Here is a 24,789-nt window from a genome sequence, read left to right as displayed (position 1 = left end):
GTTGAGTTCACTTCCTCCAAAACCTTTAAAGAAAACAAAAAAAAGTTCAGTTTCTGGAGCCTGTGCTTTGTGAAAGTAAATATTGATATTGAGACAATAATTATGGCTTCTGGGTCTTTGTGGGAATCAAGGGTTTGAAAAAAAGAATACCATGTAACATGTTGAGCGTAAATCTTAAAGATGTATATTTCTTTGTGTCTACAACTTTAAATTGGACCCTCTGAAAAGCACTGGCGTTTTTACACCTCCCGATCCGCCTATTAGGGTCAGTGTAACATTCAGTGTAATGCTGCAGTGACCAACAATGTGTAAATCTGGCATGCAATAAAAGTGTAACACATATGTCACCTGGGCACTAAATAATGTTCTCAGTCAAAGTAAGAATACGGCTCTTCCAGTTATGAATCCCACAGATGGGATTATTTACAGGAGGTTAATGACACATGATGTGAAATCATGTTGGTGCTCCAGTAAGAACACTTGTGGCCTGGAGCATGTTGAGCATGCCGATGTACCTGCCTGGTCTCCTAAAAATAACGTTTCCAGACAGCAAAACTGCATTGTCAGTGTTTCCCTCGAAACACTGACAATGCAGTTTTGTTCCTGGATTACATTTGTTTTTGATGTATCACAAATAGGTTTATTTTCATAGTTTCTAGAACTCCTTAGGAGGAGGTCGGGGTGGATAGATGGGTCAAACAAACGGGACTTGTTGTTCATGTGAAACCAAAAGCCAACATTGTATTTAGGTCCGTACCTTAAATAATGTAACAAACATACATATTTTAAGACATACCATGATGTAAAAGTACTTTTGTTGTCTAAACATAATGCAGTCATTTTGTTGAGTTGTTGCTTTGTTTTGTGTAAATCCAGGAGAAAATACCTTTGCCTCAAACCGTAGGTGAGAATACTGTTTAGTTGTATGGAATGTAATTTTGTGGGAGACGGGGTTGGATATGCCTCTCTGCTCATCTATGGTGAATATTATCCTCCTGCTTCATTGAAGGATTACAATGGGTCATTCTGGCACTCTGTTGAGCAAGAGAATAAAAGAGGCTGAACAGGAAAAACAAATCTGTCTGTAAAAATAAAACCGCCTGCCTGATTCCATGTGAACACGGAGAAAAATGTAAAATTATAAAATTATATTCATTCAAACCACAGATACCTGATCCAGGAATTAACCAAAAGTATGCATTGTGAAAAAAGTGTTATATATATATATATATATATATATATATGTATATTAGCACCTGATTAGCAATTTTGTGAAATAATTAAATAAATTCGCACATTTTTTGAGTGGTGCTTCTAGATTATTGACAGATTTGCGGACAGGCAGCGACCTCCGGTTCTACAGAGTGAAGCCAACACGGAAGTGTCATAAAACCTCTCTACTGACCAACAGGGGGCGACTCCTCCGGTTGCAGACTCTACTTCTCTCTTGTATTACCTCAGTAAACATTGTAAACATGAGTTTATGGTCTCAATCTCTAGTTTCAAGTCTTCTTCAATACAGCATGATTTTCATTTAATATATTATGATCCCATTTAAGGTAAAATAGACCATAAAGCGGAGTATGCTTTAGGGCGGGCTTACTGTGATTGACTGCTCGCTGCCGTTACCAGAACTGTACGGATCCCCCTCAAAGTTCGGCACGCATGTAAACCACGGACTACCTACACAGTGTAACATTAATCATCACAATGTGAAGTATAGTTTTACTGGCAATCATTATCCACCAATATTCAGTCAAAATATGTCCTGCGATCAGGATATCGTATTTATGCTTTAGTAGCTGATTACATTGTAAACAACCAATCGGTGTTTATTTAATTTTTTAATTTTAAATTTATTATACTATATTGATCCCGGAAGGGGAAATTTGTCTCTGCATTTCACCCATCCCTGTATATAGTGAGCAGTGGGCTGCCAATGACAGGCGCCCGGGGAGCCGGGGGTTCAGTGTCTCGCTCAGGGACACTTCGACACGTCCCAGTCAAGGATCGAACCGTTGACCCTGCGGTTACCAGACTCTTAACCTAGTGAGCCACTTAAATTAAGTTTAAATTGACAGGAGAAGAGCTAGTAACCGTGGCACCGCTAATGGTCAAAAGGTTACATTATGATGCGTTCAGGTCCTGTTCAGTGAAAATGAGTATTGGGCAAATGTAAATTATAAGGTGTTTTGATGTGTTAACATGAAATCTTGTAAAATGTAGTGTTGGTGAGAAACTTAATAAATCCAGTTGTTTGAATATGTTTTCACAGCAACATAAATAGATATTATTATGAGCTGTTTACACGAGCTCTAAGCAGCTTATAATACATCATTAAAGCTACTAATGACAAGATTTGTTTTAATCCATACAAATACAATCTTTTCTTTCCTTGACTGCCGAGACTGCAGTAAGTTACTAGTCTCAGACAAAGAAGTATTTGGTACATCCCTCGTAAAATGGTGAAATGTCATTGTTAAACTTTGTGCAATAAGAAGGCAAGAGGACAAACTATGTGATGTGAGATTTTATTTTAATATAAAATACATAAATAAAGCATCTGCAGGTGGCATCAGGAGCATGTGCACATATTCATAAACACACATACTATATGTGTCGGACTCAAACACACCATCAGGCACACAATTCACCCCACAAAATCAAGTATAAAGAAACCAAATGATGGTAGTTGCAGCCATTTGAGAATATGGTACATAGACAGATCTTGCTTGGACCAATGCCTGCACACTACAAAGGTCACATGACAACAAGAAGCACTGCAGCAGTTCTGTACTTAAAAGTTGACCCTGGAGGCACTGATCCAGAAGTAGTTAAACCGACCAGAACTCATCTGTTAACCATACAATCAAACGACTGATTTGAGATCAGTGGAAGGAGAAGTCACTATATTTACTAAGATATATCTCTCATATGGTGCATAACAACTCCCATTCAAATCTGCCAAAAAACAAAATAGTCTTTTGTTCCAAAATGAGAAACATATTAAAAAAAAAAGATGAAAAAAATGTGACTAAAATTTCTAATCCTGGCGAATTTTAAACATGATGGCTGTAGTTTTTAAAAACAAATTACAGGCATTTACATTTTGGAAATAAAGTCTTCAGCTGTTTTTGCCCTCCCCTTTCCCAAAGAGGAAAACAAACAAACATACAAGACAAGTTGAATACAGTATCATTTAGTTTAGTTTCAGTATCTCCTGGTTCTACTGATTCCATGTTTTAACATCTGTCCTTAAAGCTCCGTCTCACACGATAACTTGGACCCGCACCTCTGCTCGAGACTTCTTTGGCCAGATAAATGTAACTGTTTAACAAATGACCGTCCAGAGCATCTTTACATTAAAAAAAAGTTACATTTTCCTATAGGTTGAAACACACAGAAAGGTTTCGCAGTTCAGTGGACAAGTTAGACAAGGTGAGAGCATCAGACTCTGGGGGAAAAGGGCCCGTTTCCTAATTCAGTGAAGGCGCACAGGGTAACGACACAAACACACCATGTGCTGTATAGTCCGCACAAACAGGAAAATATATGTAGAAACAGACATTCAGAAAATGTATTATAGTGCGTTTTTCTGTTTAGTCCCTAAATGATGAAAACAAAAATAAAACTGTAAATATTCAACTTGTATCTGCTTTAAACTTCCTCAAATGAGCAGCACAAGACGGAGCCAAGCATGGAGGAGGGACTCCTGCAGTAACCAGCACTTAAAGGGTCATTTTGCTATTTTTAAACCTGGACCCTATTTTCCCATGTTTTTGGGTCCAAGTGGCTAATGGGGGCAACACTTTCTGAAATTGATCTGGTACTACTGCTGTAACAGATCAGGCAACAATTCAGAACGAGACTTCTCCTCGAGTGAGACTCTTTCCAAAATGGCAAGACACTTAAAATGGCATTCCCTCAATACTAGACCAGTTTCAGAAATTGTTGTCCCTATTAGTCAGTCAGGGGAAAAAAAGGGTCCGGGATAGTAAATACCAGAGTGACCATTTAAACCCTCCACTGAAAACTGTTGACCATGCAGCAGGAGCCAAGTGAAAGCAGCAGAACAGATTGATATGTTAGGGCATTCAACTCCCTTAAGTTTATATAAAGCCTCTGTACACCGTAGACATATTTATTTTTATTATCTCAAAACATAATTCTCTTCTTTCATTTAACAACAGTATTCAGACTTGCTGCTAAAAAAGCTTGTAGAAAAAGAGTGATATTTAGCCGTTTGTTCCAAAGACGGGGAAACAGCCAACAGCTTCTTGACCAGAAGAATGTTCCCTGATTGGGATGTTGTGCTAAACTTGAACCATTTATTTTGTAGGCGGACTCGGATTGTAACATGTTGGTTGAGAGGCTGTTAAACAGCAGCGCTGAGCAGGAGGGGGGGGGGGAAGCAATCAGAGCTCAGGCAAAGCTAGAGTTAGGCATAGACATCATCCTCATCACGATCTTCATCCTACTGGTACAAAGATGACATGGCAGCGAATAAATCTGACGCATGTATGAGAGCTTCTGTGCATGTGTTCGTCTATGCGAGGGTGGTTTTGAACGCTCCCCAGGCGTGGAAGCAGCGGCTGAAGCAGTGGGGCTCGTTCCCCTTTCGCACCAGTCGCAGCTTCCTGGGGTGTTCAGTGTCCTTAGAGCGCATGTGCTGGATGTAAACCTAGAGAGGAAAAGGATTAGTAAGATGTGGATATGGCTGTATAACACCAAAACGTGTTTGAACACATGTATACACACACACACACACACACACACACACACACACAAACAAAAAAATGTAAAGCGAAAGCATTTGCCAAGAATGTTTTCATTAATCAACACAATCAATCAACACAAACGGCAGTTTGTCACTAACCTGGCAGGCTTTGAGACTAAGTTTGATCTCCACCTGGCTGGTCTGAGTACCGACCCACATGTACACCTGATGGGAAACAAGGAAATTAGGAAAAATGAATAAAAACAAACAATAACCCAGTAATACATGAAATGATGAAATCCAACTGATTTCACTGTGGACGTTCAGATAAATCGATGATCAATTGTTACCTCTTTGCCGTTGTCCAGCAACATGATATCGTCATCGGCCAGGTCGTCCTGACAAAAGTCGGAGCACTTCTCCGACACGGAAAAATAACCCTTCTCATTCGAACACCTGAGGGAGGGAGCGGAGAGGAGATAGAGACAGTGGGGAAATAACAATCGAAGGAAAGGAGAGTGATGTGAGAGAGAGAGGGGAGACGGATACGGAAAGGAGAGAAGTTAGTATTGCATATTAAGTTGTCATTCTAAACGCACTTCTTTCAACTATAATGACTTCATATTACCAACAGATAATGTTCACCCACCTGAAGAGCCGAGCGTATTTCATATAGTCTGCATCTTCATCGTACTCCTTCTGAGAGCCAATCCCCACCCAGAAGAAGTTCTCCGGCTCCTCCCCCTCATTAATTACCTACGAGACACACTTATTGAAATTTGACAAAATACGCTTTCATGCAGAATCTAAATACAGAAAGACACTTCACAAAAGCTAAAGTATTTCTCTCAACTAAGGTACACATGTGCACATACTCATTTACCTGTTTGCTGTACGTTTCATCAAACATGCAGTTCATGATGTCCTCGGCCAGTTTGGCTTCGTCAGGGTCAGCAGCTCGTCCCACCCAGGTGTACACGATGCCCTGATTGTCCGTGCTCTCAAACGGAACCTGCAGAAAACAAATACCGTTAATCAGACATTTTTGGTCTTTAAGTACAAAAGTAGAAGGACACACAGGCGACATCTCTGGTGGAACTTGATACAAATTATTGTTTTATTGCCATTATTGTAAGATCACAACCTTGAGAATGAAGCAGAACTCTGAGTTGAGATTGCTGGAATCTGTTCCAATCTGGATGGTCCTAAGAGAGAGATTAGAAAAAAAAAAAACTCTTCTGTGAACTCGTAAACCAGACTTCTCTGGAGGAAGCTCGAGTGACAGTGCTGGTAATAAATGGTGATAATATCACTACGTCTACCTGCTGCAAAGTGCGCTGCCATTGGTGCGTACGTGGTAGAGGGAGGGCTGAGCAGAGTCAGTCTTCTGTTTCCTCTTCCCTTTGTGGATGATGAACTTCCTCTTGAAATGGGACAGGAACTTGAGGTTCTCCTGCTGCTGCGTCATACGCACCACCTAAACCGCAAGAAAGGCTATGGTCATCAATTCAGCACAAAATTGTAAAACATTTTACGCTAAAAGTTTGATTTTAAGCGTGACAATGTCAAAGAATGTGTACAAATCTATCCAGATACCTTCAGTTTTCCAGGGAAAAGACTCTCAAACTTCTTCTGCAGCGAGAAGGTGAAAGTGAGCCAGCCCATGTTGGAGGCCTGCCTGCCCTGCCAGAAATACACAACACACTGGAAGTCCTCCTCGGGCTGTTTGTCATCTTCCTCCTCTGCTGCTGCTGCTGCTCTTCTTCCTTCACCGCCTTCCCCCTCCTTCTTCTCCTTCTCCTCGTCTTCGTACTCCACAGGCACCCAGTATCTACACAAGCAGAATGAGATTAGTGCAGGACAATGACTCACTTTGACAGTACAGTTTCAAGCCAGTGGAGCATGTTCTCTTTGCATGTATTCTGGACATCCTTGCTCATCCCTACCGGCAGAGGAAGACGTAGCAGTCCTGGGTGTGGAAGTGGCCAAACTCCTCCTCGGGCAGGCGAGCAAACTTCTTCCCCTCCAACACAAATCCTTCCATGCCATCTAGATCCTCATTCCATTCCTCCATCAGTTGTTCAGCCTAGACACAAAAGATGAATATGTATGAAGTGGAGGTTTGCTTTATTCACCAATCAATAGTGAAAATAATAACCATGAGTGTGTTGTTACCTCAGTAAGGGGCATGGCTGGCTGCCTGGGAAGGAAGAGGGCTGTGAGGTCAGCTTTCATCTGGTCTTTCTGCTCCGCGTCCTTCTTCACCTGAGAGAGACACATAAACACTTACAGTGCAAGCAGCTCAATGTGGAGGACACACACACACACACACACACACACACACACACACACACACACACACACACACACACACACACACACACACACACACACACACACACACACACACACACACACACACACACACACACACACACACACACACACACACACACACACACACACACACACACACACACACACACACACACACACAGTATGTATCACTGACCTTGCCCTGTAGGTTGTCCTTCTTTTGTACAGTCTCAGCTGCTCTGGTGTAGTCCACTTTCAACACATCATCCCAGTTCTTAAACTTGGACTTAAACATCTGAAGAAGAGCAACTAACATTAAATGATACCATATGCAGAATATAAGATACACTTAATAACAGCTTTTAACCGATGTACAGGATTTGATATGCACAATAACAACATGCAGGTAGTACTTCACATTCTACTCATGTTCAGTCTAAACATAAAATACCTTCCAGCTATAGATGTCAGTAACAAATGAAAACAATGGATAATTAATGCTAACTCAGCACTACACTCTTTTTGCTGCGCCTATCTATATGCCCCGCTTGTTTCTAGTGTTGTTCTATATATATATATTATTTAATTAAATGTATTTATTATTATTTTATACCATGTGTATTTAATAATTTGCACTGTCCCTTCTCTCAAATGAACTAAACGTATTTCAAAGGGTGTAAATAAACCTCTTAAAGAGCAAAACGTCACATTTAAGACACTTTCTTCCTTCTTGCAGAATTGCACAGGACTGATCATCCACTTATTATACTATAAGTAGCCAGTAAGGTGTATTTATAAACTGCTAGACCAAAAAAGCAGGTAAAGCAAGTGGATGTTATTGATTTTGCTATCATAACACGTTTACTTCCCACAGCCTCGAGTGTGCAGCAGCAGTGTTTGCAGTGGTGCGGTATTACCTGGCACTCGGTGCCCTCCAGGTTGCGGGTGACGCAGGCATGTTTGGGCCGATGCAGCATGGAGCAGATCTCCTGAGCCAGTTTTAAGGCAGCGGCTCGGACGAGACGTGGAGACTTCCTCCCGATCCAGATGAAGACGTCAGACCAGCAGTCCAGGATGTACACGCCTTTTGTGTCCAGCAGAGATTGCACCTGAGGAGAGGGATGGAAATATGGAAGAAGACGTAAAAAAAAAAAAAGTGAAGTAGGAAAAATACATTTTGAGGCATTATTTCAGTCGTATAATCATGCCTTCTAGTGAATATGCAGCAGATGAACATACCAGTCTCATCTCTGGCGAAGTGTCCAGTTTGATCTTGTGGTCTTTGTGCTCGACTGACAGTTTGTAGTTGATCTGTGGCAGCTCCAGGTAGCCCAGACCCAAGCCCACCTACAGGACAATGATAGAGAAAACATCAGAGAATTGTGTTTTGAATTTCCTCTCTTTCAATGCCGTCTGTTATGACATGTAGGGGAGCTCCCGCTGTCATTGCACACAGACATTTTGTTACTGAAGCACCTCTGCAGGCAAAGAAAATACAAGAGAAGAGGATTTCTTCCAGATAAACCCCCAAATTCAGTCTAATAAATCCCCAAAACAATAGAATATTCACTTCCAGTTCCCCCATTAGTTCATTTCAATTTAGCATTTTTGGTATTTGGCATATCCCACGTACTGCACATCATGGGCCAGCAACAAAAAGCACAGTTACCATGACTTCAAGCCTGTGATGAAGCAGAAAGCTCAACAGCGAACCATAAACACCTCCTACGACACTGACCGGTTGGCCTTACGCCTACCCTCCCTTAATACTGCATGTATACTTCTACTGTAGACCACGTTAACAGGATGAAGTCAGTCATGGAGAGTAGTACTGTATGAAGACTTACCTTGTATAGTTTAGGTCTAACAGGAGAAAAGTCATCTGGTACGTGTTTCTTGATCTCCTCTGGTTGTCCTCCCAGTACCTCCCAGAACCCCGGAGGCTCCTGGTTCTGCATGAGGGTTGTGATCTCTGCCTTCCCCTTGCGCTCATTCTTATTGATCTTTTCTGCAAATAACCTGAAAGATGAACACAACGCACACTTTGCTTCACAAGTTTTTTTTTCATGTTAGATTGTGAGCGTAACATGGAAACCAGCTTGAGATTTTCATTAGAAGTGTTAATACGTTTGTGTCACTTATTGATTTGTGTCCTACCTCGCCTTGGTGGTGTTGTTGAGAGTAGCGTTGGCTCCTCTCCAGATAAAGATGTCCAGCCCCGTGTCCGACAGGAAGACATACCTGCCAAAAAGAAAACAGACACGATGTCATGGGCACAATAAAGCAGCAGGAAAAAAAATGAACTAATGAACTGCAGGTTTTACCGTAAATGCAGTGATTATGTCAAAGTATTAGAAAGCAGGGAGCGCGTAGCAAACTATACATGTGTACGTTGTGTGTACAAGGCCGAAAGGGCGGCGAGAGTTACCGTGGGTCGAGGGAGGAGGCCTTCACAGGTACAGACTCCAGCCGGATGTTTTTCTTCCCGTAAACTCTGTACAACCTGATGGACACACAAAATGATTAAAACCTGGTTTAAAAATATATTTCCAGACAAAAGAGCATCTTATTTAAATTAGTTACAGCTGAATGTGAAAGATATAAGCTGACAAAAAGAATTCAGACTCCAAATAAACTTGATTTTGAGCAGCTTTTCAGACAGAATTACAATAAATAAAAGCAAAAGATTAATAATACTATACATTTGACACAACTCTGCAAAAAAAAAAATAAATACAGACAGAAATGATGCAAGATGAGTTTTCTGAAAAAACATCCTTCTAGCTTACTTGACAGAATAGTGCGTGTCCTCCACAGTGTAGAATCCGCTGGCTGTTCCTCCCTCAATGTAGGAGATCTCATTGTTAAACACCTGCACATGAGACAAAAAGCACGCAGTGGTTGGTTATTCATGCTGATATAGAGAGAGTCACTGTACCGTATCCAATAAAAGAAAAATAATGAAGTTAGATTAAATGTTTAACTGTGAAGCACAAGGATTTCACCTGAAGCTAAGCTTTGATTGATCAGAAGTTTCTTGCTAGTTATTTGTGTATATCTCTATGTGCCCCCTGATACACTAGCACTGTATGCACACTATGTTTATACATACAGCGCTGAACTCCTCGCTCTCATCTCCCATCTCCTCCCGTATCGTCCTGCACTCTGCTCCAAGGAAATTTCGGAGGTTGACGGCGTGGATGGCAGAGCCGGCCTTCTTGTCAAGCGTGGCTTCCTGGCCGATCCAGTAGTAGATGTGCCAGTTCAAAGCGCCGTTGTCATCCAGGAAAGTCTACAAATCGCAAAAGAAAGACGTCCCGTGTCGTTTGATTACTCCAATCTGTCTGATGATAATCAAAGTAATGGCAGTCCGTACAATCTGCTGACACGTATCGCCTGTAAATGACGGCAGATTTGATGCGTTACCTTGAGGATGATGTAGCAATCAGCCTCGTAGAACTTGCCATGGAAAGCTTCGTCCGCTAGCATCGGAATAAAGTTCTCTATCTGCCACACAGATACACCTGGAACCTGTAGGACGAGGAAACAGAGGCGATACGTACACTGATAAAATAACCCGAACAATGCAAAGAAGAACAATCTAATTCGGCACATTCCGAGGCACTTTGGTGGGTTGTAGCTAAGCAATGAGAGAGCACACACACACACACACACACACACACACACACACACACACACACACACACACACACACACACACACACACACACACACACACACACACACACACACACACACACACACACACACACACACACACACACACAGAGAGAGAGAGATTACCTGCCCCACATCCTCCAAATAGAACTCAGAGTAGTCCAGATGAGGTTTCGCTAGACTCTTGTCCCAGCGCCGGACCTTTAGATCATCATATTTCAAATCCCCGTTCTCCTGCAAAAATTAGCAGATTTCTTAGTAAATAAAATGTAAATGAATTATATTGTGTTTATTATTGTTCCTGCGAGCTGTGTTGACATCCTTCTTCATCTTTTGCCTTACCTCCATGTTCTTCTTGTCTTGTGCAACGTCACTCATGCCCTTCAGCACCTGCTTTGCCTGATCGTCCTGAGAACTGTCCTTCCTCCTCCTTAGCCTCATCTTCCTCGCCAGGGGATCTCGGGGGCTGGCTCCTGGACACGTGTACACACAGAGAGAGATTTAAGCCTTTCGAAACAAAACCTGTTTTACTGCCAGAAGAACAAAAGGCACAGACACTGTACGCATTCATGTGCCTACTCTGCGTACAGTTATAGATGTATAAATACACGTACCTCCTCCAGCAGCTGCTACAGTAGCAGGTGAGGCCCCGGCCAGCCGGAGCTGGTTCGGCAGGGAGAAGTCAATGTTGTACCACTCTGCTGCTCTGTCGACTGGTTTGGGAGGCATCACCAGGTTGGGGTTCTCACGTACATCCAGAATCTACAGAGATATACATTTGTGTTACTCTTTTCTTTTAACAATAAGAGTTTGTGGAGATATAGTAATATTCAATGAAATATATGTATTAGACGACAGCGTTGTGACGTTACAGAGCAGTACGTTTTATATACGTCCAGTATATAATCTTTTAAAAATCTTCCTAAACAAACTTGATTTGTACTGTTATATGATTTTATTGTGTTATTATTATTTCATCTAATTTATAACATCACTATACAGTAATCATTAAAAAAAAATTCTCATGATGTTATTATTGTATGTCACATAATATTACATTTACCCAACTGTATCCTACTTCTTTCTTACATCTATCGTGACATACTTTTAGTCTAAAGTATGAAAACATGTCCAATGTTTTTCTCTCCAGTAATGAGGGAGGTCACAGTCACGTTACAAAGTAATCAAACCCGCATTAATCCGCCATTGACCCAATAGTACAGTATTATTTGGTTACTTTACGAGTGGCTTTAGTATTGTACCTCTAAATCAGTCAAGAAGTGGATGGCCTCAGGCAGTGTTACTAGGCGGTTTTTATTCAGCACCAGCTTCTTCAGCTTGCCACACCTAGACAACACAAAACCACATGTTCACATAACCGCATATTCTTGTGTGGTGACAAAATGTGTCGCGTACAGATGACCAAGATACTTTTACAAAGCTGTTCAATTTGGCTTATAAAATTAACTTTGAATGGCTCTTCATAAAGACTCAGCCTTTAAGGGAAACATGTTAGAGTCTGAATCGAGATTACAAATATTAAGTTGCCGTGTATCAGCCGATCATAAAAAAATGGCAGTCGAGCAATGCAGAATGAAAATAGCATGATTTCAACTGGTGGCTCATCAATCACAGCACCCTGAAACTATTTGTCGAACTCACCTGCAGAGGCCCTCTGGGATGAGTTCCAGGTTGTTGTTGGCGGCCATGAACTCGGTGAGGCTGGACAGTTTGCCCACGCCTGGCGGAACCCCATCAAAGTCCAGTTTGTTAGAGTTTACATACAGCTTCTTCAGTTTGGCCAGCTTACAGATTGCAGACTGGATGAAGACACGCAAGCAAACTTAAACCGTTAAAACATTTTAAACAAATTACAAAAGGAAATGCATATAAATACTACTCAAACTAAATTATAGATCGCTCTCTAAAGGGTTGGTTCACCCACATTCACATGTTTCTCTGTAGCCAGCCATACAGACAGTTTGCACCGATCACCACCCAAACAGAATCAAATTTAATGTGTGGTTTAATATTGAAACAACTCCATCTACACAGCTTTTTTTTTTTAAACACTGGTAGTAAAAACAGCATGGCTTCTCGAGAAAGACGTAGAACTATTATTGTCCTTACGGGCAGTGAGGTGAGCTGGTTGCGGCTCAGGTTAAGCGTCTCCAGCTGAGTCCACTGGTCAATGCAGAGGGACAGTTCTGAGATCTGATTAGTGCTCAGGTTGAGTCTCTTCAAACTGCTCAGTGAATAGAGGCACTCTGGCAACCGAGTCAGGTCGTTACATGACAGGTCAACATCTGGGAGAGACGGAAGAGACAGAAGGGAACACATGCTCGTAAAAAGTTTGTTTCCCCAGACAGAGAGTAGGACGATATATACACAAAGCGACACATTTGTGAAAAATGTTCAACATTGCTCAGTCAATGTAAGAAGGAAAATGTCCCTAAATATGTGGAAGAAACAAGAGAGTGGTGTGTGTGTGTGTGTGTGTGAGAGAGAGATACCTGCTAAATGTGTCAGACCCTCCAGGCTGGTCGGCATGTTGCTCTGGGTCCTCTGGGTGTTCCTCAGATGGAGAGTCTGTAATGCCACCATGGCTGGCAGTTGGCTGCTCAGACAAACAGAGAATTAAATGAATGCCTATTTTTGTTTTCTAAATAAACGTACCACAACAATTTAGGCATAACATGAGGCCTATGAATTTAGGATTAGGGACAGAGGTAACACAAAATAAACTAAATAATTTCCTCTTACCGCAACTGTGCATGCATCAAGGGGTTGTTGTTCAGTGTGAGTGTCTGCAGGTGAACCAGGCGTCTCATCTGCGGTGGCAGGCTGTCCAGCTTGTTGTCGCTCAGGTCCAGATACAGCAGGTCTGTCAGGTTGATAAAGAGCTGGTTGGGGATGGAGTCGATGCTGTTGTGGCTCAGATTCAGCACCAGCATGTTCCTGCTGTTCTCCAGGTCCCGGGGGATCTCTGACAGCTGATTGTAACTCAGGTCCTGGAGGAAATGTATCGTTATTGTGATTAATTGAAAAAGAGCGAAGGTAATAGGTGTAAAGCTATTCAAGTGTTTGATAAGCAGAGAGGGGGGGGGGGGGGGGGGGGGGGGATATTATTATGTACCAGCACAGAGAGGTCATCGAGCTGAAAGATGTCATCAGGGACTCCAGAGTTTTTCAGGTTGTTGGCTCGGGCTACCACCGCCTGCACACATAGTGAAACACCTCTATCATAACTACACATTGGTACAAGTAGAAACAGGCCATAGTCAGAGCATTAGATTGGCAGTGCGTATTCTTATTGCTCGTGGTAGAAATCGGCATGTGCTCAATGTGTATTTTCTTTATGCATGTGTGGGTGTCACTTACCCGGAGGTTTGGTAAGCTGGACAGTTCTCCATGCAAAGTGGTCAGGCTGTTGTGACTCACTGAAAGATGCTCCTAAAAAAGAGAAAAACAAGAGGTTTTGTTTACAGACACAAAACAAAGCATTATTTAAAACCCCATAAAAACACTACACGGTGCCCCGGTCACTGCTGTGCAATATACTTCTTGCACTAATGCCCATTTGTCTCCAAATAAAATGATTTAACTGCAAACAGGATAAAATCAAGGCAGATAAACAAACCCCAGACACTGTGACTCATAGCCACGATAACAGACTAATCTTATGTACTTACACCTGATCAGCTTTTAACAGTGGCCGGCTGATTGCAGCTTCGGAGGTTTAGATAAGATAATCCTATCAAAGATATTGGGCATTAAAGTATGGCTGTGTGTGTTCTTAATGAGGTGCTGTTAAAATGCACCAATGTGCTGATGCGATGTCCTTTGTTACCCATACATCAAGTAAAGAAGGTGTTTTATCAACAATGCAGGAATAAATGGCCCATCAAAGTAGATGAATATAGGTTGAGACAAAAACAAACAGTGCATTTAAAATAACATTTCACAAATACATACAATACACTACTACCATTGTGGCAGCGGTAAAAACAAAACAATAACAAAAAAGGGGAATTAAAGGGTGTCCATTCATTATAATGAAGACTGATTCGAGGACAGAACAGAAACACAAATGATATGAGTCAATGCCTTTATATTTACAGATGTGAGGATAAGCCAATACAACCAGCAAACAGCCCTAAATGTCTCACCAGCTTCTGCAGAGAGGCCAGCTCCTCTGGGAGGTAGCACAGCCCCGTCCTGTTCAGTTTCAGCCATCGCAGACTGCTCATACACTTGACATGCTCTGGAAAGTACCCGCCCTGCAGAGGACAGATACGGGAGAGAGGTAGGAGACACACATGAAGAGGAGAGAGAATGACATCAGTAATACTGGTATTGACTTTATTGGAGGAATGACATGTCTTTGTAATGTCCAATTGTGATAGAGTTGGTGGAGAGAGTTCAACATCATTTCCAAGTCATTGCCCAAATGTATCAAACACTGCATATTTACCATGTGAAGACTACAGAAGACTGAGAACAGTAAATTGAATGCATGCGTGTCTACATACAAAATTAGAAGTTGACATCATCCTTATTATTTTCATCATCATTATGAGTCAGTACAAATAACTACATGAGTAAGTGCAATAGACACTGTGATGTTCAGTCTATATTATCTTCTACAGTCAGGATAAAAAAGCTGAGATGTAACAGCCGATATGATCTTGGGCACAACTTGTATGAGGATATGATGTCATTCTACACTACCTTAAATCAGAACATCAGCCATTCACTAACTGATAGATAAACCAGTTATTTATACAGCTTATCTGTACTAACGCTACCTTCCATACCAGCATGGACGGTAGCGTTAAGCAACATTACGCAAAATGTTTCAAATACGTGCCAGATGATCTCAGCTGTCACTGCTGCTTTTTCAGTCTACCAAACTGAGCTCGCAAAGTGTGCCAAAACCAAACAAGTATGACGACATTGAGTCACTCTAAAACGGTAGCTAACGTCATTGTTTGTGGCCTTATACTTGTCTAATTTAAACGCTGAGAAAGCTGACATGTTGTGACACGAAGGTTGTGCTTCTAATCCAGACAGCCAGAGTTAGCCAACAGTAGAGCTAAATTAGCTAGCTATCGTGACGTTGGAAACAAGAGCTAGCTACGTTATCACAAACTACCCAGAAGTATGTAGATAACCGCGTACAAAGTAAAGAAGTAGCGCTATGTTACCTTAACTAACCCATTCCCCTTAACAGACAACTGTAAACCACAGGACGCTTATGACCGACACCAGACTGCTATGTTGTCCATGTCAAAAATCGGTCAACTGGCTAACGCCCAACGCTAGTAACGTTAAGCTAAGCTAGTGTTTAGCGAGCTCACCCGTAAACCGTTTGTTGTGAGATAACGTCAGCTAGCTAAACGTGTTAGTTGCTCAACACCGGTGGCTTTAAAAATGATTGAATATTGCTTACTTTGAAGTCGTTTCCACTGAGGTCTACCCCTCTAATGAAGGGAAGCACTCCGGTGGAAGCCATTTCTGGTTTATGTCACAGCTGCTCAGCCCTCGACTGTCTATTTTGGTCCAGGGTAATGAGGCGTTGTGGCAAACTACTCTTCTTCTTTTGATTTCTAGTGGTGGTTGACAACCACAGTTTCGGGTGCATTATCGCCCCCCTCTGCTTCGGAATGTGTACCATAGATTAAAATAGTTTGTGTTCAGCGCCCTCCAGTGGTCATCAGGGATTACGACACAATCAGGGTCGCGTGGGTGTCCCAATATCTATGAGGACTTGCTAGTTGATCAATACGCCATACTATTTAAAAGCCGAGACAGCAGTCTCTGTTTGAAGGAAATACGTTTCTATAATATGTCCTTTATTCAAAGGAACGTCTTCATTTTCTTCTTATTCTTTTTCTACTGGACTGAAGTGTGGGGCATTACATTACAATTAAAGTCTCAGGGATTTGTCTATGTTAGCTGAAGGGAAGGGATGAGTTGCTCATTTCTTCGTGACAAGCTCTTTGATCGTGGCACATAATGCAACAAACACTGCTGTGCACAGCTAAATGTTAAGTCATTTCGTGGGAGCAAGTGTAAAGCCGGAAAAGATACCATTTGATTTCAAAATAAGACAACTTCCGCTCAAGTTTACAATGTGTTGTTGAGGACGTTTCTTCATAAATATTTTATTTTGAAAGCAGTGGAATCGGAAGAGTTTCACGTATCCTTAAACGTGATGACATAATTCAGGAAACCTCACAGTCAGCTGTGCCGTTATATGTCCGGCGCTTGGCAATTCAACGAAAATCAAAAATCAAAAAGCTATTTTGGGGTTTACATTATGGACAAGAATGCTACGCGATACAATGTACAACTATATATTTATGATCTATCGAGAGGGATGGCTCGCAGCCTCAGCCCCATCATGTTAGGTAAGTATGCAGATAAAAAATCCGATGCAGCCGGCCGGGCCTTGGGGACTAATAAGTGATAATAACACCCGGTGGAGATGCTTCCTGTGGCTTGCATAGTTACGTTGCTTGCATGTAGCTGTTGCCGTGCAGTGTACCGATCTTTGATTAACTTATCAAGGTCTAGCTATTTTTTAATACATTTATTTTGAAAATATATTGTAAAGCGTGAGTGATTTATGTTCATCCTCAGGAATGGTTCGTTAATTGGCTGTTGACGTCAAACTATACACGTGTAATCTACAGCTCCACGGAGCTGCTTGCAGAGAAGATCATCTACCTCACTACTGTTTCCCTTTTTGTTACAGGAAAGCAACTGGATGGTATATGGTACGCTGCTTCTTTCTGTTACTCTGACAGCAGGCTTGCTTGGGATCTAAAATATTGACCTTCTAAATCATGAAAGCATTGCTTCTCATGTAATGTGTGGATCCATCAGGTGTAGACCAGTAACCTATCTATGACCCCAGAGCAGATAGGCATTAGAATCCCTGATAAATCATATAAACCTGCTGAAAACAGCTACTGACAATGTGTCTAATGATTTTCTCATTTTGATACTAAGTGATGCTTTTATTTGTTTTGTTTTGAATAAAGTAATTTCAGAAAATGTAGGAAATCATAAAGTGAAGTATAATTAGACCCAAAACAACTAATCTCACATTAATAATCAAGCATGGGTCTATCTAAGGCTAGATTTTCTGTCATTACTGTGTAATAAGTGAGTCATTAGGTTGTCTGGCTTGTTATTTGGTAAAAAAGGCTCTGACTTACAATTTCTAAATAAATCCAGGTAATATTGTTCTGATCTGAATTTAGTTCCGTGTTCTTTTTGTACTTTTCTCAGGCACACCTCCATAGTGGTGTACGGTGATGAGTTCTTCTATGGAGGGGAGGGGATCTCTAGCTGTTTGCCGGTAAGTCTGTAAGAAGCGGACTGACTCCTTTCACAAGTTTCATTTAACAAGCTCATGAAGGGAATGCCTGCAAACCAAGAGTTACAGCCACAGGCTGATTCTATACTGCTTTGAATGGGTGTGGACCAATGAGTGTTAATATCAGTGTTCTTTTGGACTGTAAGCTAAAACGCCCACTGTTTTATGTTTTCATCTAAAGCTATCTTTAGTTTCATTTAAAAAAAAGAAGAAGAAGTTATTTCCTAACCAGCTGGGCTGTGTAGTTTTTATCAAACTACACTGCCCAGTGTAGTTTGGTTTGTAGTGATTATTTCTGGCAGCAAGTATGTGGGATTGACTCAAAGTAAACTTCAGCTCCCAAAGTTCATTGTAATGAAGGAATTTGTCACTCAGTGCGGCAGTGTGGCTCATTGCTTTGGCTACACAGACAACACTTATTATAGGATAAATATCGAACATAAAAATATATAAATAATTAACATATACAAATGGATAAAATCTAAAAATACAGAATATCGCTAGCCTCATATATCTACCCTTGATTTAATCTATCTTTTAGCAGTTATCCATGCAAATCAGAGAAACACCATCGAACACAATGGGCCTAGAGTATCTGTTCCTTTAACTATCGGACCACTTTTCAACAGCTCTCATAAAATGTGTGAATGTGGTGAACGTTTTCCATTTCCCTGCTGTGTGTTTGTCAGGGTGGGACGATGCTGGGGCCTCCAGACACAGTGGTAGAGCTGGTCGAGACAGAAGTGTCTGAGGAGATCTTCATGGATTACCTCTCTTCCCTGGGAGAAGGCACATACAGGTCGAGTAGCTGTTATCCAGCCGAAGAATTCCCAATAATAATAATTGGGACTCCCAATAAGTTTGTTAATCCTACCGTGTGGCTAAATTCACGCGTCTAACCATACTTGTTACTATAGTCACAATATATGAAAGCTGTTACCTGATGCATTAACTCTCTTCCATTCTCTCCTCTGTTCAGAGGTGAAAGGTATCGTCTGTTTGAGCACAACTGCAACACCTTCACCAACGAGGTGGCTCAGTTCCTGACGGGCGGGTCCATCCCGTCCTACATCACCGACCTTCCATCGGAAGTCCTCTCCACGTGAGTGTGAAAACTCGCAGTCTGTCAGCTGCCAATGTCTTCAATCAAGTCTGTCGTCTTTGCCTGTTTCCAATTTTTGTAATGCTGTCCTTCCACTTAAAAAGTAACAGCTAAAATGTTCATTATATGCTTCTCTACCCTCAGGTACTCTGAGAACGTATGGTTTATTGTGACATGTGAACTATCTATTCTGTGTTCATATGTCAATTTGCTGTCGTGCAATCTTGAATGAAGTTGCACAAATTTCAAACTTGTTTAGAGAGCAAAATACAAAGTGCATTTCTTGGAAAAGACATGATATAAAACACTTTGTTAACCCAACTGGAAACAACAGTGAATACAGTCTGTTAATATGCAGTTACGCACATATGAGTAGGGTTTACATGTTTGGTTTAGGCATGAATAAAAGTGCAATTATTATGTAATGTTTCAGTCTAAAACAATCAAATCTCTTTTTTGCATCTCCAGACCGTTTGGCCAGATACTGCGGCCCATTCTGGACTCCATCCACATCGCCCCTCCAGGAGGTAACGTCATCAACGGCGGAAGAAACATGTAATCTGAGAGAGCAGCAGAGTTACCGAGTGCTCACCAGGTCACTTTTATTGTAGTCAGACAGTCAAACTAAACGTCTTTCTTTCTTTCTGTAAATAAGCTACACACTAGCATTTAAGCTAAGGGCCATTTTGTAAGCTATAACTGATAACTGACCAGTAAATCCTTAAAAATCATCATCTACATTTAATTTCCTCCTGGAAACCGAGTTGGTTCATGACTACTACTTCGGGGGAACTCAGAGCCCTCTTCATGGCATCGAATTCAATACACCGCAAAGTACTTACAAAACACATGTTTGGGTTTAGCAACATAGCCGTATATCAAAACAGTTACTTTCCAACACTAAAAGCTGATTTTCAGCATTGTCGCCTTCTCACGAATACATCTATGGAAAGTCCAATTTCCAATTAAGCTTTTTTCGAAGTGAAATGTAACTAAGTTTATTTAGATTTGTGGCACTGCAAAGTGATTTACCATTTACATTAGGGCAGCCAGGATATCAGATTTACACCACGTGATTATTAAGTTAAGGCCAAAAGGACGATATTATTCCGTTATCTACAGAACATTTGAAAAAATAAAATATTAATAATAATGCTAGTGGTCAAATTCAAATTTAACTTGGTTTATTATGCGTTTTGTCTTCTTTTTTGGCAAATATGAGTGTAAGGAGGTGGAGAGAGAGTCTGTCACCATACCTGTATATATAAAATGATTTAAGAGGTGCTGGATTATTAACACGATATCATATTTGTATTATTAACATGATATCAATAGTTCAATTTAAATATTACGGTTATCTTTAATACCGGAATATCGCAACAACTCTAATTTACACTTTGCAAGATTTATACTTTTACTTCTCAACATAGGCATATTGCACTTTTTACTCCACTACTGTACCTGATGGCTGTCATTTAACCACCTACAACATTAAAATACCTCTTGCACATTAGTGCATTCAGCTTATTTAGTGCTTTAGCTTTTGTACTTAGGCACACGGTACAAATCCATTTTGGTGTTGCAATGTTTATCTAATATAGATTTCATTTCTTCAGTTCAGTTATTGACGAAGGAATTAAGTTTTTTGACGTTATTACCAATATATTAGGTGTTCCACATGGTTTCTGCAGTAAAAATCATCTGCCGTTGACTACAATGGAATTAATCCGAGTGTGCACTTTTAGATATAGAGATACGTTTAATATATTCAAGTCTATGGATGCCGGGTGATGGAAAATAAGAGCAAGATGTTTGGAGAGTCTTTCAATGTCAATCATATTTTAATTTTGCACTTTTCTTTTTTTTATATGCTAGCCTATAGTTAAATTCCCATCAGTGATCCCTTTATACCTTTAACATTTGTCTTAACGATTTCTGTTGAATTCAACTCTACTTGACATTATCATTTCAATGTTCACATCATTGGTGATATGACATAGAGCAGGTGATTGATGCCTAACCCACACTGAGGTTATAAGATTAGAGGTGGTATAAAAACATGTTGTGTATGTCTGTATAGCAGCACTGGGATCAGTTCATAGTTAATTCAGTCGTTCCTATGTATGTGAAAGTAAACCCTGGTTGACATTGTTAATGGTTGACTTCAAAAGTCTACATTTCCCCAAACAATCCTGCTTTAAAGGTTTTAAAACAGTTTTCTGTGTCAGAAAAAAAACCAAGAATGTAGTTACGTCTTCTCTCTGCTATAACTGAAAGTGAACTGCACCACAGCCCTGTTATATGACGTCTTGCCTCTTGGCCTGTGTCACCAGCTTCACAGGGAGATGCTGATCATACATTATACTATATTATACAGCTTTTGTTGCCATGTGGATTATTCTAAACAACTGCTCACCCATTTTCTTTAATGTAGATGTGACCATAACTGTACTATCATCTTAATAACAACCTGCTCGAGTCCTTTAACAGCCACCAGAGTGTGTTGGATATACAATACACCTCTGTGCCTTCATTTCCCTGCTTGGCTACAGTCACACTGTTGGGAGTTGGCATATCGTATAGCACAGATGGTAACTCCCTGTGCAGTCTGCATTCAAATCTGCTAGTTAGTTTATTGTGTGAAGGTCCAAATTATACACAAATGAGGTGAAACGGGTAAGAAGTAGTAAAGAACCCTCAACCAAACTCTGTAGGAAACTGTAGTTAACATAAGCAGTTGAAAATATACCAGATGAAACATCTGGATCCAGTAACACTCACAGCCTATAATCTCGGTGCATTACACACTATACACTCTGCCATCAGAAAGAACACATACTCTGTCTAGTTTCAAGATAATGCATAGATGACATGTATCCATGTTTATCTGATTATGACAGTGTTACACACATGAACCTCACAGGCCTGAACTGAATGAAGGATCAAAGAAGCACTGAAAAACAAGAACTCTCAAAGGAAAGACTAAACCAGCATTAACTTTCATTGTGTTCTCCTGCAATAAATAACCCTTGCATACATTTTACCTTCCAAGCAGTCACCGTCGCATGTCTCATGCACCTGCACATAAATATTGGATGTGTAATCTATTTTTAACTTTATTTTCAAACCCAATATTTGTTAGTATTTGGCTATTTTAGGTTGATTTCCCTTAAAGAAGCTACAAGGCTCAGGTGAATCTGGGTTCTGTTATTCTTGCCTTCTGCTAACCAACTAAGTGACTAAGTGCTAAACCAGACCAGTGAACTGTATTACTGCACAAGTCCCCCTTTGTTGCTCTGGTACTGTATGTGTTGATGCTGGCTGCTACCTGTAATGTGAAATTGCAACAGATAGTGATGGATAGTATTACCTATTTAATCTAGTCGATGTGTTTATGCATATTGTTTGTATTGTTTGTGTAATAGTTTGTTTTTGTAAATCTACCGACATATAAAGCCATTGACTGCAAATTTGACAATATCTGGTGTTATTTTTGACCATTTCTGATCGCAAAGTGTCATTTGCACAAACTCACACATTTATGGAATTGCATTTTAAGGACTAAATAAGTGCACCGTTTTAAAAAAATGCGAACGTGTGAAGTCTGGTGAAGACTTTGATCATTTAACTGTAAAAACTAACCAATGGCAGAACGAAGAAGGGGTCTAATGGTTGAGTAGTTGTGTGCACATACACAACATCTCCGAGGGATCGGTGCTGGATGAAGAAAAATCTATAAGATTGCAATACAAATAATATAGCCCCATTTGGAACCACCCACTATAGGTCCTCAAGTAGATACCCACAGGAAGGAAATGAGTAATTCACTATGTATATTGCAAAATGACCAATCACATAATCATCCAATTATAATCATATGGGTAAAAATATCTTTGTTACGAGGAAAACATATCAATCAATACACACAAGATTCAATAACAATGTCAAACGCTCACTTCAATTAAGTAATACATTGTGAGCCATATAACAAGATACAATGACTCAAGAACTGTTAATATAAATAGAATAAGTGGCATATTAGACATATTTTTATATATGCAGGTTGTTGTCATGCTATGTGTACATATAGATCCAAGGGGGATACTAATCCTATAGAAGATATGCCTACAACAAAGGCTTAATATCAACGTCCTCATTTAAACCGTCAGGGGACAAGGTGATGATGGAGTAGATCCAATAAGCGTTATTGTGATCACTACCTCTAGGCTGCTAATAGCCTCACTGAAGTTCACCGAGCATCCACAAAGAGACAGTGTTGTTATGTCTGTAGTTTGAGATGCATCTTAAGGGCAGCGATGGATTCTGATCAGAAGTTTGCAGTTTCAAAACTACCCGGCACTAAACATCAACCGTTTCAACAAATGAATCTATAATGCTTTTGTTTCCCTATGAGGAAGGCAGTTAACCTGCTAATTGCTCCATTGAGCACCAATCAGGAATAAAAGGCTGACGTTGTGCTGAGGAAGTGAATGCTCAGCAAAACTGGGTGGTCTCTGGAAAAAGCAAAAAGTTAATAGGAAAAGGAAATGCAGTGAAAATAAAAATGGGAGCGAATACTTTCATCTAGTTTTGATGTATTTAAAAAACAAAAACAAATGAGCTGAATGAAAGAGCATAATAAGACAAATGACGGCAGTGTACTGAGGCCCCGAATCTCTAATTTTTCACTTTACTTGTCCTTTAAAACCAAATTCTTCTGTAGAATGTCGCAGGAATGAGCCCTAAAACATGGAAATGAGTCGGTACTTTTACATTTCTGGCTCCCTCGTCTCTAAGTCAATGGTTGTTTTTATTAAATGGGTTTTTGGTTAGATGCCTGGAATAAGGTCTGTGGTTAACGCAAGCTTAAGCGATTTTAACGTTTGGTTATACGACATAACGACATGGGACATCAGTAAATATCCCACTTGTGAATACTGTAGCTTTTACGTGTCTTGAAAAAGGCAATTACAAGTGGCTAATTGACTCAACGTCATCATGCCGAACACTAGTCCGCCTTTAGCTACGTGGTGGTGACATAAAGTCATGCGACGAGGTGCAGTTTGTTTATATATATGTAAAGTGGTGTTCATTTGTGAATATGATGTTGCTGAACAAAACCCTAAGTATCATGAATGTTTGTTTGCAACAGAGCTTATTTTTTCCAATAATTTAAAATCCAAATGGCTTTTTGTCGAGGGATGGCCTACACAGATTGTCAGGTCGGCCTATAAAAACACATCATCCCTGCAGCACTCTGTGGGGATAAGTAGAAAGCAACACAGACAATTTCACTTATGGTATTAGTTCACAACAATACTTGCAATTATCAGATCAAGTCTACATTATTTTGTCAACTAAACTCTTTGGTATTAAACCATGATAGCAGAGAAGGTAACTTTTCCAGATGGTGGATATCTCGCCGTGCAGCAGAAATGCTTTGCAGACAGATGTGAAGCGTACTTGGTCCATGGCCTTTAGATCAGCACCCGTCCTTAGAGAGAGAGGATAATAAATGCAGACAGACCTAGCCTGTCCTTGCTCCCTGCAGCGGAGTAGCTGAATCAGCTCAGTTAGTGGCACAATTAT

General features: G+C 40.6%; 2 protein-coding genes across 2 annotated transcripts; one reads left to right on the top strand and one right to left on the bottom strand.

Moving 5' to 3' along the window:
- Positions 1 to 2,517: 2,517 nt before the first annotated feature.
- On the bottom strand, positions 2,518 to 16,310 carry flii (FLII actin remodeling protein). Its single transcript, XM_076085293.1, has 31 exons — positions 16,164 to 16,310; positions 14,881 to 14,991; positions 14,093 to 14,164; positions 13,848 to 13,928; positions 13,475 to 13,722; positions 13,225 to 13,328; positions 12,842 to 13,017; positions 12,374 to 12,531; positions 11,974 to 12,058; positions 11,326 to 11,473; positions 11,054 to 11,184; positions 10,838 to 10,945; positions 10,460 to 10,564; positions 10,146 to 10,325; positions 9,823 to 9,905; positions 9,462 to 9,536; positions 9,191 to 9,274; positions 8,881 to 9,052; positions 8,273 to 8,380; positions 7,951 to 8,142; positions 7,230 to 7,328; positions 6,893 to 6,982; positions 6,664 to 6,803; positions 6,314 to 6,548; positions 6,040 to 6,194; positions 5,862 to 5,922; positions 5,601 to 5,729; positions 5,367 to 5,473; positions 5,068 to 5,173; positions 4,877 to 4,942; positions 2,518 to 4,681 (listed from the first exon to the last, which is right to left on the bottom strand). Exons 1-31 carry the CDS (start codon positions 16,224 to 16,226, stop codon positions 4,547 to 4,549), a joined length of 3,807 nt encoding a protein of 1,268 aa, XP_075941408.1. The 5' UTR covers positions 16,227 to 16,310; the 3' UTR covers positions 2,518 to 4,546.
- Positions 16,311 to 16,954: 644 nt separating this feature from the next.
- On the top strand, positions 16,955 to 22,670 carry desi1a (desumoylating isopeptidase 1a). The gene is made up of 6 exons (XM_076085281.1): positions 16,955 to 17,124; positions 17,472 to 17,493; positions 18,011 to 18,080; positions 18,788 to 18,897; positions 19,078 to 19,200; positions 19,669 to 22,670. Exons 1-6 carry the CDS (start codon positions 16,971 to 16,973, stop codon positions 19,757 to 19,759), a joined length of 570 nt encoding a protein of 189 aa, XP_075941396.1. The 5' UTR covers positions 16,955 to 16,970; the 3' UTR covers positions 19,760 to 22,670.
- Positions 22,671 to 24,789: the final 2,119 nt, after the last annotated feature.

Source organism: Anarhichas minor, unplaced genomic scaffold (genome assembly GCF_050575085.1).
Source record: "Anarhichas minor isolate MPS153535 unplaced genomic scaffold, ASM5057508v1 ptg000007l, whole genome shotgun sequence".
Lineage (NCBI taxonomy): Eukaryota > Metazoa > Chordata > Actinopteri > Perciformes > Anarhichadidae > Anarhichas > Anarhichas minor.
Note: the sequence above shows the minus strand (reverse complement) of the source record. Positions and strands in the feature narration are given on the sequence as shown.